The sequence below is a fragment of the Prunus persica genome, chromosome G3, assembly GCF_000346465.2.
Source record: "Prunus persica cultivar Lovell chromosome G3, Prunus_persica_NCBIv2, whole genome shotgun sequence".
In the NCBI taxonomy this organism is placed as follows: Eukaryota; Viridiplantae; Streptophyta; class Magnoliopsida; order Rosales; family Rosaceae; genus Prunus; species Prunus persica.
In genome coordinates, this window is record NC_034011.1 from 24440152 (window position 1) to 24453276 (window position 13125).

At 39.6% G+C, this 13125-nt stretch overlaps 3 protein-coding genes across 3 annotated transcripts; all 3 read left to right on the forward strand.

Moving 5' to 3' along the window:
• Window positions 654-2587, forward strand: LOC18781598 (UDP-glycosyltransferase 83A1). The gene is made up of 2 exons (XM_007216823.2): window positions 654-1211; window positions 1513-2587. The coding sequence occupies exons 1-2, from the start codon at window positions 728-730 to the stop codon at window positions 2397-2399; spliced, it is 1371 nt and encodes a 456-aa protein (XP_007216885.1). The 5' UTR covers window positions 654-727; the 3' UTR covers window positions 2400-2587.
• Window positions 7970-9509, forward strand: LOC18783529 (UDP-glycosyltransferase 83A1). Its single transcript, XM_007216304.2, has 2 exons — window positions 7970-8450; window positions 8564-9509. Exons 1-2 carry the CDS (start codon window positions 7970-7972, stop codon window positions 9445-9447), a joined length of 1365 nt encoding a protein of 454 aa, XP_007216366.1. The 3' UTR covers window positions 9448-9509.
• On the forward strand, window positions 10314-12549 carry LOC18783013 (UDP-glycosyltransferase 83A1). The gene is made up of 2 exons (XM_007216223.2): window positions 10314-11013; window positions 11350-12549. The coding sequence occupies exons 1-2, from the start codon at window positions 10530-10532 to the stop codon at window positions 12231-12233; spliced, it is 1368 nt and encodes a 455-aa protein (XP_007216285.1). The 5' UTR covers window positions 10314-10529; the 3' UTR covers window positions 12234-12549.

Here is a 13125-nt window from a genome sequence, read left to right on the forward strand (position 1 = left end):
TTTTTAGTTGTTGTAATCTTTCTCTAATTGTAATAGATGTCCACTAAAGTCCAAACATGCAAAACGACAGGTTGATTTTTCTTAATATTAACTATTAGCTTCACTCCTCAAGTTACTTTACTAACTTAACAATATTAAACAAAGATAGCTATGGCTCTAAAACCAATATTTTTTGGTGTGCAGGGTTTTACATATTTATGTGGTGGAGAAGACATTAAAATTACATGAAATGCTCTTCTAAAAGTATTTACCGACATGGGCATAAATGGAAAATTATGTAAGAAACTAAATTATTGAGTTGCTGATAAAAATTTTGAGGTACTGATCCAAAGTGCCACGGAAAAAGCTTTTGCTGGATGAGAACATGTTGTGCTGGAACTTTTATCTTTTTCTTTCTTTCCCTTCGGCCCCTCTCCCAATTATGTGGCTTTGCTTTTGGGGGACGTCTCTTGGTGTCCCTTACTATTTCCAATCAAAAGGTACCAAAACTACAAGAGGTGTGAGGGAAATGAAAGCCCACACTGACGCAACGCAAGGTAAAGGCGTAAAACCTCACAATTTGGTCCCACACATGTAATTATTGATTCACTATTGAGAAATACAATTACAATTTCCTTTATGGATTCAAATACGACCAGTTCTCCAAAGCTCCTTGTATATATAATACGATTCAGAAACCACATTCGAAAACATCTTAAAGTGGAAAAAGGAAAAATCAAGAACAAAAATGAGCAACCCACATATAATAGCTGTTCCTTTTCCAGCACAAGGTCATGTGATTCCCTTGATGGAGCTGTCACAATGCTTAGTTAACCATGGCTTCAGAGTCACATTTGTGAATACAGACTACAATCACAAGCAAGTCGTGAATGCCTTGGCTGCTGATGAAAGTCAGTTATCGGATCGAATTTGCCTAGTTTCACTTCCAGGTGGCTTAGAGCCCTGGGAGGCCAGGCATGAGGTAGGAAAGTTATGTGAAGCAACGGAAAGAGTCATGCCTGGGAAGTTGGAGGAGCTGATAGAGAAGATCAACCAAGGGGAAGGTGACAAAGTCACTTGTGTCATTGCTGATGAGTGTTCCGGGTGGGCTCTGGAAGTGGCAGAGAAACTGAATATCAGGCGAGTTGCCTTCTATCCTGCATCAGCTGCAATTTTGACTTTGCAATTCTCTATCCCAAAGTTAATTCATCAAGGAATCATCAACGACGATGGTAAGATCCTCTATCATGCAAATACTATGCAACACTCTTATGTAGTATTGGTTGAAGAATATGAAATCCCTCCTTGGAAACTTGACAAAATCTAATATACCATACAATGAATAGTTACCCTACTAAATACTAATAGAATTGAGGGCTTTTGTATAAAACTCCACACATGCCGAATATCATAGTTAAGTTGGGGACAATATCGATGTTGATAGTAGTGGTGGAAATTGAACAGTATTTTAGTTCAACAAGTTCTTAAGTTCTGTTATTGTCCATTCTTTTCATAGTCATTCACTTTTGGCAGGAACTGTTTTAAGAAGCCAGATGATTCAGTTGGCACCGGGCATGCCCACCATGAAAACTACAGAATTTCTTTGGGCATGCATGGGTGACTTGACCGCACAGAAAATAGTATTTCAAGTTATGGTAAGAAATAACAAGGCTGCGAAATTGGCAGAGTGGATTGTTTGCAACTCAGCATACGAACTTGAGCCAGCAGCATTCACAGTGGCACCAGAGATTTTACCAATAGGCCCGCTTCTGGCAAGCAGCCGGCTTGGAAACTCAGCATGCTACTTCTGGCCACAAGACTCAACTTGCTTACAGTGGCTGGATCAACAGCCACCATGCTCAGTCATCTATGTTGCATTTGGCAGCACTACATTTTTTGATCAAACACAATTCCAAGAACTGGCTCTGGCTCTTGAGCTGTCCCAAAGGTCATTCCTCTGGGTTGTGAGGCCAGATATCACTGACAAAACATCTGATCCCTACCCAGAAGGATATCAAGACCGTGTAGCCTCTTGCGGTCTGATGGTTGGTTGGGCACCTCAACAAAAGGTTCTAGCTCATCCTTCCATTGCTTGCTTCTTAAGCCACTGTGGTTGGAACTCTACAATAGAAGGTCTAAGCAATGGAGTTCCTTTCTTGTGCTGGCCATACTGTTCTGACCAGTTCCTTAATGAGAGCTACATTTGTGATGTCTGGAAGGTTGGGTTGAAGTTGAAAAAGAATGAAAATGGGATCATACCACAAGGAGAAATCAAGAGCAAGGTGGAACAACTGCTTGGTGATGAAAACTTCAAAGCAAGAGCTTCCAAACTGAAGGAAATGGGCATGACCAGTGTCAAAGAAGGTGGCCAATCTCACAGGAACTTTAAGAATATTATTGAATGGATGAAGACATGTTAGCGAGATCCTAGCTTAATTAGGATATTTATTTCCTAGTTTATTAGGATTATATTTCTTTACTTTTTGTACAGATATTATGTAATTAGGTTTTTATTTTGTTTCCTAGTTTGACCCTACTAGGGTTACATCCTCGTACTATAAATACTTTCTTTTGGAGAATGAAATATAATCTGAAAATATTCTACCCATATTGTTTGACTTAGTATCAGAGCCGATTTTTTGGTGACCTGTGTATTGTGCCCACCCGTGTTCTATCCCCATATTTTTTTTCTCTACCTGTGCCGTGTGCGCCCTCTTGGGTTTGTGTGTTGTGTTGTCGTGTTCGTGTCTTTACTGTGTTCATGTGTTCATGCATCTGCCGTATTTGTGCCTTTGATGTGTTCAACTGTGTACTCTGCTGTGTTCGTGCCTATCTTTTTGCATCTGCCGTATTTGTGCCTCTGCGGTGTTCTGTTGTATACTCTGCCGTGATCTATTGAGTTTCTGCTGCAATCATAGGTGATAACTCCATTGTTGCTGCTGTTGCTGTTGCCTCTGCAAATTTGTGTGTTTCTGATTCTATTCCAGGTACTGGCTCTAATACTTGGATAATTGACACTGGTGCTTCTGATCATATGACTTATAATGCTAAATTTTTTGATGAGTTGTCTAGTAACACCCGTGACCCATACATAACTAGTGTTAATGGCTTGCCCTCTCTAATTACTGGTGAGGGCACAATCTCTCTCACTCCTACTCTGTCCTTATCTTGTGCGTTACTAGTTCCTAATATCCATTGTAACTTGTTATCTGTTGGTCGATTACTTGATACACTTAATGCTTCTGCTACTTTCTATCGTACGCATTGCTCTTTTCAGGATCTCAAGACTCACGAGACAATTGGGCATGGTAAACGGATATGGGGTTATATTATTTGACATTGCCTTCTGCACCAGTTCGTGCTCGTGTCGTTAATACTGTTCAAAGTTGCAGTGTCAAAGACAAACAATAAATTTGGTAATGGCATCGTCGCTTGGGACACTCGTCATTTGGCTACCTTAAGCGTCTGTTTCCATCTTTATTCTACTGTTGTGATGAGTCCAATTTTAAGTGTGAGACATGTATTTTGGCCAAGAGTCATTGCAGTGTGTTTCCTTTGAGTGACAGTAAAGCTACAAAGCCTTTTGATTTAGTGCATTCTGATGTATGGGGTCCGGCTCGCGTTACTGCGCATGGATTTCGTTGGTTCGTCACATTTATTGATGATTGTACCCGACTCACTTGGGTTTTCTTGCTAAAAATAAACATGATGTTGCTTCCATCCTTCTAGAGTTCTATACTATGGTGTCTACTCAGTTTCATGCTCGGGTCAAAGTATTCCGGACTGATAACAGAGGCTAATATGTGAATAACACTTTGGCATCTTTCTTCCTTGCTCAAGGTATTATTCACCAAACGACAACCCCATTTACTCCTCAACAGAATGGTGTGTCTGAACGCAAGAATCGTCAGTTACTTGAAGTTGCCAGCTCCCTTATGTTGGACATGTCTGTTCCCCATCATCTTTGGGGGCATGCTATTTTATCTGCTGCATATTTGATTAATCGTACTCCTAACTGGGTTCTTGATTTCAAGACTCCACATGATGTGTTTGGTGACCATGTTTCCCCTGTCTCAGTCTCCAAGTTGCTCTCTAAAGTTTTTGGGTGTGTTGCCTATGTTCATGTTTACTTTCATCAACGGAGTAAACTTGATCCTTGTGCTCTGCGATGTGTTTTTATTGGTTACTCTTCTACTCAGAAATGTTATAAGTGCTATCATCCACTTACCTAGAAGGTGCATATTACTTTGGACGTGACTTTCCATGAAGAAGTGCCCTATTATGTCTCTCATTCCTCTCCAATTCAGGGGGAGAGGGGGAGCGAATTGGAGAGTCTTGGATTGGAGAATGATGTGTTTGAAGATACTGCTTTCAGGAAGGAAACGACTTGTCGCACTGAAGCAAGTGATCGGTTGCCCATATATGAAGATGAAACTTGTGGTCCTGTGAAGAAATGACTGATCGAGACACAGTGTCACTTTTTCTACAATGCCCACGCGCCGGCAGCGCGTGGGTGCCCAAAGCGATAACGCTTCGCCGGAAAATCTCAAAACCACGGCTCCAAACTCCTACCCTAGGTATAGCACCCTATTTGGAGCCACTTTTGTTCTTGGACCTAACCCAAAAAGTGGCCGGAAATGGCCGATCACGGTGGCCGAAGTTCGGCCGATTTTCAATTTGAAAATCGAGTTGTCTACGCTAAGAATCGATCTAATTCTACCCAACAGGCAGCTAGAGCATGAAAAGTAGGTGAGAAACCATACCTTGCTCGTCGGAATCGATGGCCGAAGAAGGGAGATCGAGCTCCTTGAATTTTGGGTTAAAATCGGTCGGATTTTTGCATTTTCCGGCGAGCACAGGTGGTTCCAGTGGCTGAGATTGGTCGGGATGGAAAGAGGAAGATGGCACGGTTCTTTTGGGACCGGTGCCACCCCGAGCGGTGGCCGGATGCGACGGCGGCCCAAAAACCGCCACTGTGAACAGTAACAGGGGGGGCTGTTCTGCGCGCAGGGAGAGAGAGAGAGAGAGAAAATCTGATTTTATAAAAAATCTCATTTCGAAATATTTACGATTGTGCCACTGGACTTCTTTTGACCATATCTCTCTCGTTACAACTCCGATTCGAGCCCACTACGTGTCTATGAACTCGTCTCAGTACGACCTATCCAAAAATACAAGTCACTGCCTCAAACTCTCTCCGGTTAAGAATATGACCAAAATGCCCTTAAATAATTAAATAATTAAATAAGGGTTAAATTCGGAGTCGGGGTGTTACATAAAGCAAACGCACCAAAAACACAAGATTTATAGAGGTTCGGTAACGTACCTACATCTTGTCGGGTGTCTACTTTCTGGCTCTACAATAAAGAGCCCTCAACCCCAAGGAGGGACACGCCCAGCTCAAATACAGCAAACCCACCCAAGCTCACCAAGAGCAAACCGCATTGTTCCTAAGCAAGAGCTCCAGCAAGCTTTCCTATTTTCACCTCAAGCTGCTCCCAGCTAAACAAAGGCTCTCAAGCCCTCAATTGTAAAACCCTCTCATAAATACAATACAAATACAAACAGTGGACGTAGCCCAATTTCAAGGGTGAGCCACTCAAATCCTTGTCTTATATGCGTGTGATTGTGATTTTACTGTCGTATGGTATTTTTCTTGTGACGCTCGTCATTTTTTTGCTTTGAATTTCTTCCATTTTCGTTTGTTCTTGGTGCGATTTTTTTCGATCTTGGCGATGTCTTCGTATTAGAAGAGGTATGAACTGTAGGCTTTGTTTCAGTTTTAGTACAGGTAGGTAGATATGTTATCATTAGATATCAGTATGATTTTTGAAGTTAATGGAAATTATGAAATTTTCTCATCAATGCATATGCCTTTTTTGACTTTGTTTAATTACTTGTTTTCATGATGGCTTTGCCTTTTGGTTTGTTGATTTATTACGGTCGTTCAATTTGTTTTTGTTCAAGCATAATTTGTTAGGCATGTATCATGATTGAATTTGAGTAAAAATTTGTGAAGTATATGTATTGAAATTTATAAAATTCTCTCTATATTTTAAGTTGATTTGTTGAGCATATGTCATCATGGATGTGCCTTTTGGAGTTCTTTGCTCATTATTGTTGTTGCAGCTTGATCAGAAACTGGTGTATGTTTGGTTGCTTTACAATTTTGTTTGTTGGTTGCTTTACAAACATGTTAGAGCATTTCCAGCAGTTTGCCCTTTGCCATGGCAAGGAGAGCCCTAGGGAAGCTACTATTCATGTGAATAATGGATGCCCTAGCCCCCCAGCAAAGTGTGTTTCCAGCAGTTGCCCTTTGTCATGGCAAATACTATTCATTTTTTTATTTTTTTCACAACTTTTTTTACTTAAACAATTAATTTGGATAATATTTTCGGATAAGATTTTTGGGTTCCTACGTGTCAGTACTATTCATATTGGATAATATTTTCGGATAAGATTTTATTTTATTAGTTGTATTGGTTGGTATTTATAGGAAAAAAAAAAGTATGAGGATTTGGTGTTAAAAGTGAAGAGTATTGATTGGTATTTATAGACACTGGCGGACCCAGAATTTTTGTAGCGGAGGTGCAATATTGACTAAGTATGAAAAATGATTTTTCGGAATAATCATTTTCTCAAGATAATTTTTGGCGGCTTTTATTCCTTACACATCAAATAAGAAAACTTGATTTTATGGGATTTTAATATGAAGTATATATTGACTTAATGAGCCATCATTTTTAGCCTAAATCGTATTTTGCACTAAAACCGATTTTTCATATTTTGATTTGGTAGGAATTTGATTTTCTATTATTTTTATTTGAATCTAAATAGGGGGTACTTCTTTATTTACATTGTAAACTTAAGTAAATGGAGTAATATAAAAATAAATGAAAGTAAAAGGACAAAGACATTTCTTTACCATGACAAACTTCAATTATAAGGACATTGAAATGAGTAATAATTGGCAGGCCTTTCTTTACCATGACAAACTTCAATTATAATTGACACTTCCATAAAGAAAAAAGTTATTAAGTTATTATCACCAGATATGCCTGGCATGAACACAGCAAACTTGGTGTGGGCATGCCTTGGCAGCAAGGCTTTGCAGAAAAATGTGTTTGAACTTATGGTTAGAACCCAATCAATGAAATAAGCGCCTTGGGCCTGCAGCATCTACCATGGCCCCAGAGATTCTACCAGGGCCACTTTTGGAAACTTGTGGCCAGGAGACTCTTGTTTGAACTGGCTTGACCAACAACCACCACAACCCGTCACATATGTTGCTTGAACTCTTTACTTTGCTGATCAATTTCTCAATCAAAGCTACATTTGTGATGTTTGGAAGAGTTGGTTTGGTCTTTGATCGGGATGGGAGTAGGATCATTACCCACAGAGAAATCACAAAATAAGGTGGAGCAGCTGCTAGGAAACAGTAATTTTAAAGCAAGGGCGTTGGATATCAAGAAAATGGTTATGAATAGTATCAAAGAAGGTGGTGGCTCATACAAAACTTTCAGTAGTTTTATTGAGTGGATGAAAAGATTGGTAAGCTCTTCAAGCATTGGATCAAACGTAAATTTACTTCTTGGAAGGAGTTGGGGTCAAGCTGGTGTAAACTACAAATACAGAAACCAAAACCCCAGTTGCCATTTTAACATCTTCAATACTTCCACAAAGAATGAAAGGTAGTTCCATCAATTATAGAACAAAGTATAAAACAATAGAGTGAAGAAACTAAAGCCATTCACTGAAGGACAAAACAACATCATAGTAAACCAAAAAAGAAATGAACTATGAAATCTAAACAAAAGAGACAAAATGGTTGATTCCCCAACTTTGGATTCAAATGAGAACAATGCCAATGAAGACAACACCTAAGTAATGGCGCGTAAACCAATGCTCCAAGCTCCTTCTATATATGATACGATTCAGAAACCACATTCGAAAACATCTTAAAGCGAAAAAGGAAAATTCAAGAACAAAAATGAGCAACACACATATAATAGCTGTTCCTTTTCCAGCACAAGGTCATGTGATTCCCTTGATGGAGCTGTCACAATGCTTAGTTAACCATGGCTTCACAGTCACATTTGTGAACACAGAGTACAATCACAAGCGAGTCGTGAATGCCTTGGCTGATGAAAGTCAGTTCACGGATCGTATTCATCTAGTTTCACTTCCAGATGGCTTAGAGCCATGGGAGGACAGGAATGAGCTAGGACAGTTATGTGAAGCAATACAAAGAGTCATGCCTGGGAAGTTAGAGGAGCTAATAGAGAAGATCAATGAAGGGAAAGGTGACAAAGTCACTTGTGTCATTGCTGATGAGAGTTCCGGGTGGGCTCTGGAAGTGGCAGAGAAACAGAATATCAGGAGAGTTGCCTTCTGGCCTGCAGCAGCTGCGCTTTTGGCTTTGCAATTTTCTATCCCGAAGTTAATTCATGAAGGAATCATTAACGACGATGGTACGATCCTTTTTCATGTGAATATTATGGAACACTATCATGTAATATTTTGTCCAACAAGTTCTTGAATTCTGTTATTGTCTTTTCTTTTCATAGTCATTCACTTCTGGCAGGAACTGTCCCAAGAAGCCAGATAATGCAGTTAGCACCAAACATGCCCACCATGAAAACTGCAGACTTTGTGTGGGCATGCATTGGTGACTTAACCACTCAGAAAATAGTATTTCAAGTTATGGTAAGAAACAACAAGACTGTGAAATTGGCAGAGTGGATTGTTTGCAACTCAGCATATGAACTTGAGCTAGCAGCATTTGCCATGGCACCGGAGATGTTACCAATAGGCCCACTTTTGGCAAGCAGCCGGCTTGGAAATTCAGCAGGCTACTTTTGGCCACAAGACTCAACTTGCTTACAGTGGTTGGATCAACAACCAGCCTGCTCAGTCATCTATGTTGCATTTGGCAGCTTCACAGTTTTTGATCGAACCCAATTCCAAGAACTGGCTCTGGCTCTTGAGCTGTCCCAAAGGCCATTCCTCTGGGTTGTGAGGCCAGATATCACTGACAAAACATCTGATCCCTACCCAGAAGGATATCAAGACCGAGTAGCCTCTCGCGGTCTGATGGTGGGTTGGGCACCTCAACAAAAGGTTCTGGCTCATCCTTCTATTGCTTGCTTCTTAAGCCACTGTGGTTGGAACTCTACCATGGAAGGTGTAAGCAATGGGGTTCCTTTCTTGTGCTGGCCATACTTTGCTGACCAGTTCCTTAATGAGAGCTACATTTGTGATGTCTGGAAGGTGGGATTGAATTTCAACAAGAATGAAAGTGGGATCATACCACAAGGAGAAATCAACAAGAAGGTGGAACAACTTCTTGGTGATGAAAATTTCAAAGTAAGAGCTTCCAAACTGAAGGAAATGGCCATGACTAATACCAAAGAAGGCGGCCAATCTCACAGGATCTTTAAGAACTTTATTGAATGGATGAAGGCATAGGCAAGTCGCCTATCCTTTTCATTCGATAGGAACAAAAGGAAAAAGGCAACACAGAAAATGTGCCAATAGATCTGGTTCAAGTATTAATAATATAAGACCAATACCTCAGCTGATGTACTAATTCAATAATTAATAGAAAAGATAAAAGCATAGCGAAACTTTCAAGCTTTTTTTCTGTCCTTGTTGTCTCTTGTGTGCATGTGTGTGCGCTTCCCTTCTTTTTCCTGAAATAAAAATTAGGAGGAGAAGCAACACCAGACACTAAAAGGCATCATTTTCTGGTCAACCATATTACCGCTTTGAAATTCAGACAAATATATATATATATATATATATATATATTACTGCTGTGAAATGAGACCCCAAGGTTTAAAAACATATTATTCACAGAGAATTAAACACCAAGTCTAACCTAGCACCTAGCAGGAAAGAATTATACTCAATTGCTCAAAGGCCTTAGGTTGTACATATCTTCCTAGCACCGCTCACTAACTAGGTATTCTCTCCATGTCAAGTTTAAAGATGACTGCAGCATATGATTTGTCAGATTATATATGTTTCTATTAGATTGACCATTTCAGCATCTCAACGTCATCAAACTTTTGATGCCGATGATCACTCTCGTGGCCAATGAGATTGATAATAGCATGGTAACATCTTTGTCTATTGTTCGAAAAAGGAGTTTTTTTGAAAGGAAATGAGACCAGGTTGGTGTAAGCTGCAAAATAGAATTCAATACTTCCACAAAGAAAGAAAGCAGTTCCATCAGTGACAAAACAAGGATATAAAACAAAAGAATGATGATACTAAAGCCGTAGCATCAACAAAATTGCAACAGAATAAACTAAAATAGGCATGAACTCAATAACAAATAGATAGATATAATGAATGGCCTGTAAAGGAAAGAGACAAAATGATTGATTCCCTTCTCTGGGTTCAAATAAGGCCAATGCCCATGAAGACAAAACCTACAGTATTGGCTATTCAACCAATGCCTCAAGCTTGTTCTATATATGGCATGATAAGGAAACTGCATTTGAAAACATCTAGAAGTGGAACAGGGAAAATCAAGAAAGAAAAAAATGAGCAAGCCGCATATTGTAGCTATTCCTTATCCTGCACAAGGGCATGTAATTCCCTTGATGGAGTTTTCACAATGCTTAGTTAATCATGGTTTCAAAGTCACATTTGTGAACACAGAGCATAATCACAAGCGAGTCGTGAATGCCTTGGCTGATGAAAGTCATATAAGTAGGAATCAGCTCCATCTAGCTTCACTTCCGGATGGCTTAGAACCCTGGGAGGACAGGAGTGAGCTAGGGCAGTTAACTGAAGCATTAAAATGGATCATGCCTGGGAAGTTGGAGGAGCTCATAGAAAATATCAACCAAGGGGAAGGTGACAAAGTCACTTGTGTCATTGCTGATGAGAATTGTGCCTGGGCCCTGGAAGTAGCAGAAAAAATGAAACTCAAGCGGGTTGCCTTTTGGCCTGCATCAGCTGCAGCGTTGACGTTGATTTTCGGTATCCCAAAGTTAATTCATGAAGAAATCATTGACAATGATGGTAAGATCCTCCATCTCTAACTTGTGAATATTATGAAACACTGTTATGCAATATTTTAGTCCAACAGGTTCTTAATTAAGATTGATCAAACTCACTCATCAAACTACGCAATAGGATAAGCACAGAAACAATATATGAAAAAATTTCACTAACCTTAAGTAGCAATGGGACTTATGAGGACATGGTGTTCTTGAGTTCTGTTAAGTGGCATCCTTGAATCCAACATCGCTAATGCCAGAAGATTTAAATTACTTCGTCAGCACATTGATGTGGGATTTTTTTGGGGTATCTTCATTTATTGTCCTTATCTTTTTCATAATCTTTCACTTTTGGCAGGAACTGTATTGAAAAGCAAGAATGTTGACTTGGGACCAAACATGCCCACCATGAACACTAAAGACTTTGTGTGGGCATGCATAGGTGACTTCACCACTCAGAAAATGATATTTGAGGTAATGTTAAGAATCAACAGGACTCTGAAACTGGTAGAAAGGCTTGTTTGCAACTCAACATATGACTTTGAGCCAGAAGCATTCACCTCGGCCCCTGAAATTTTACCAATAGGCCCACTCTTGGCAAGCAACCGGGTCAGAAATTCAGCAGGCTCCTTTTGGCCACAAGACTCAACTTGCTTGCAGTGGCTGGATCAACAGCCACTCAACTCAGTCATCTATGTTGCATTTGGCAGCTTCACAGTTTTTGATCAAACCCAATTCCAAGAACTGGCTCTGGCTCTTGAGCTATCCCAAAGGCCATTCCTCTGGGTTGTAAGGCCAGATACTACTGACAAGACATGTGATCCATACCCAGAAAGATATCAAGAGCGTGTAGCCTCTCGCGGTCTGGTGGTGGGTTGGGCATCTCAGCAAAAGGTTCTAGCTCATCCTTCTATTGCTTGCTTCTTAAGCCACTGTGGTTGGAACTCTACAATAGAAGGTTTAAGCAATGGGGTTCCTTTCTTGTGCTGGCCATACTTCGCTGACCAGTTCCTTAATGAGAGCTACATTTCTGATGTTTGGAAGGTGGGGTTGAAGTTCAGTAAGAATGAAAAAGGGATCATAACTCAAGGAGAAATCAATAACAAGTTGGAGCAACTGCTTGGTGATGAAAATTTCAAAGCAAGAGCTTCCAAACTCAAGGAATTGGCCATGACCAGTGTCAAAGAAGGGGGCCAATCCAACAAGACCTTTAAGAATTTTATTGAATGGATCAAATCGTAAGCAAGCAAGTGGCCTATCATTTGGTTTCGTCTACTCAAAATTCAAGTTTTTTAATTTTTTTTAATTTTTTTTAATTTTTTTTAATTTTTATAATAGAAGCATTATTAGAGAAGGGGGAATCAATCCTAGAACCTCGAGTGCAGAGGTAATTACTGCTGCTTGAGCTACAAGCCCCTTACCTCAAAATTCAAGTTTGAAGTTTAAGAGTGCACCATATGATATGTCAAGATTTATATGTTTCAGCTGTAAGACAATAACTTGTCTTACATGATTATGGGTTTCTAATCCTATAATGATTCGGCAATTTACACTGATCTAGGAGTACAGACTTAAACATAATCTGCAGTTCTTTTTCTACGACTGTTTTAATAGGAAACAAGAACTTAAGAGAATTCCTAATTTCTTACGGATTGAAACAAACTATCCTAATGCAAACTGGATTACTTAAGTATTTTGAATGGGCAGGAAACTTAAGTAAATGCATATAAATAGAGGTCCCTTCTCTAGCAGTTAATCAACTAATCATATAGAAATCTCACCCCATAAGAGAAAGAGCTTAAGGACTGCATAGAAGAAGAAGATCTGTATCTTACCTATAGAAGCCGTGTCTGATCAAGATTAGTATTATTGAATAAAGACATGAAATAACTTACATCAGCTATATTCAATGTACAATAATGTATGACAATTTCACAATTTCAATGTCAATGTCAATCACACATGTTGACACCTCTAATCACTCTCATTGGCCATTTGATTCAAGTGACCCTAGCATGAAAAGAGCACCTTTGTCCATTGCGTATTTAACATCTTTAATACTTCCACAAAGAACGACAAAGAAATTACGCATTCACCAAAGCATCAAGAAAACAACGATATAATAAACCAAATT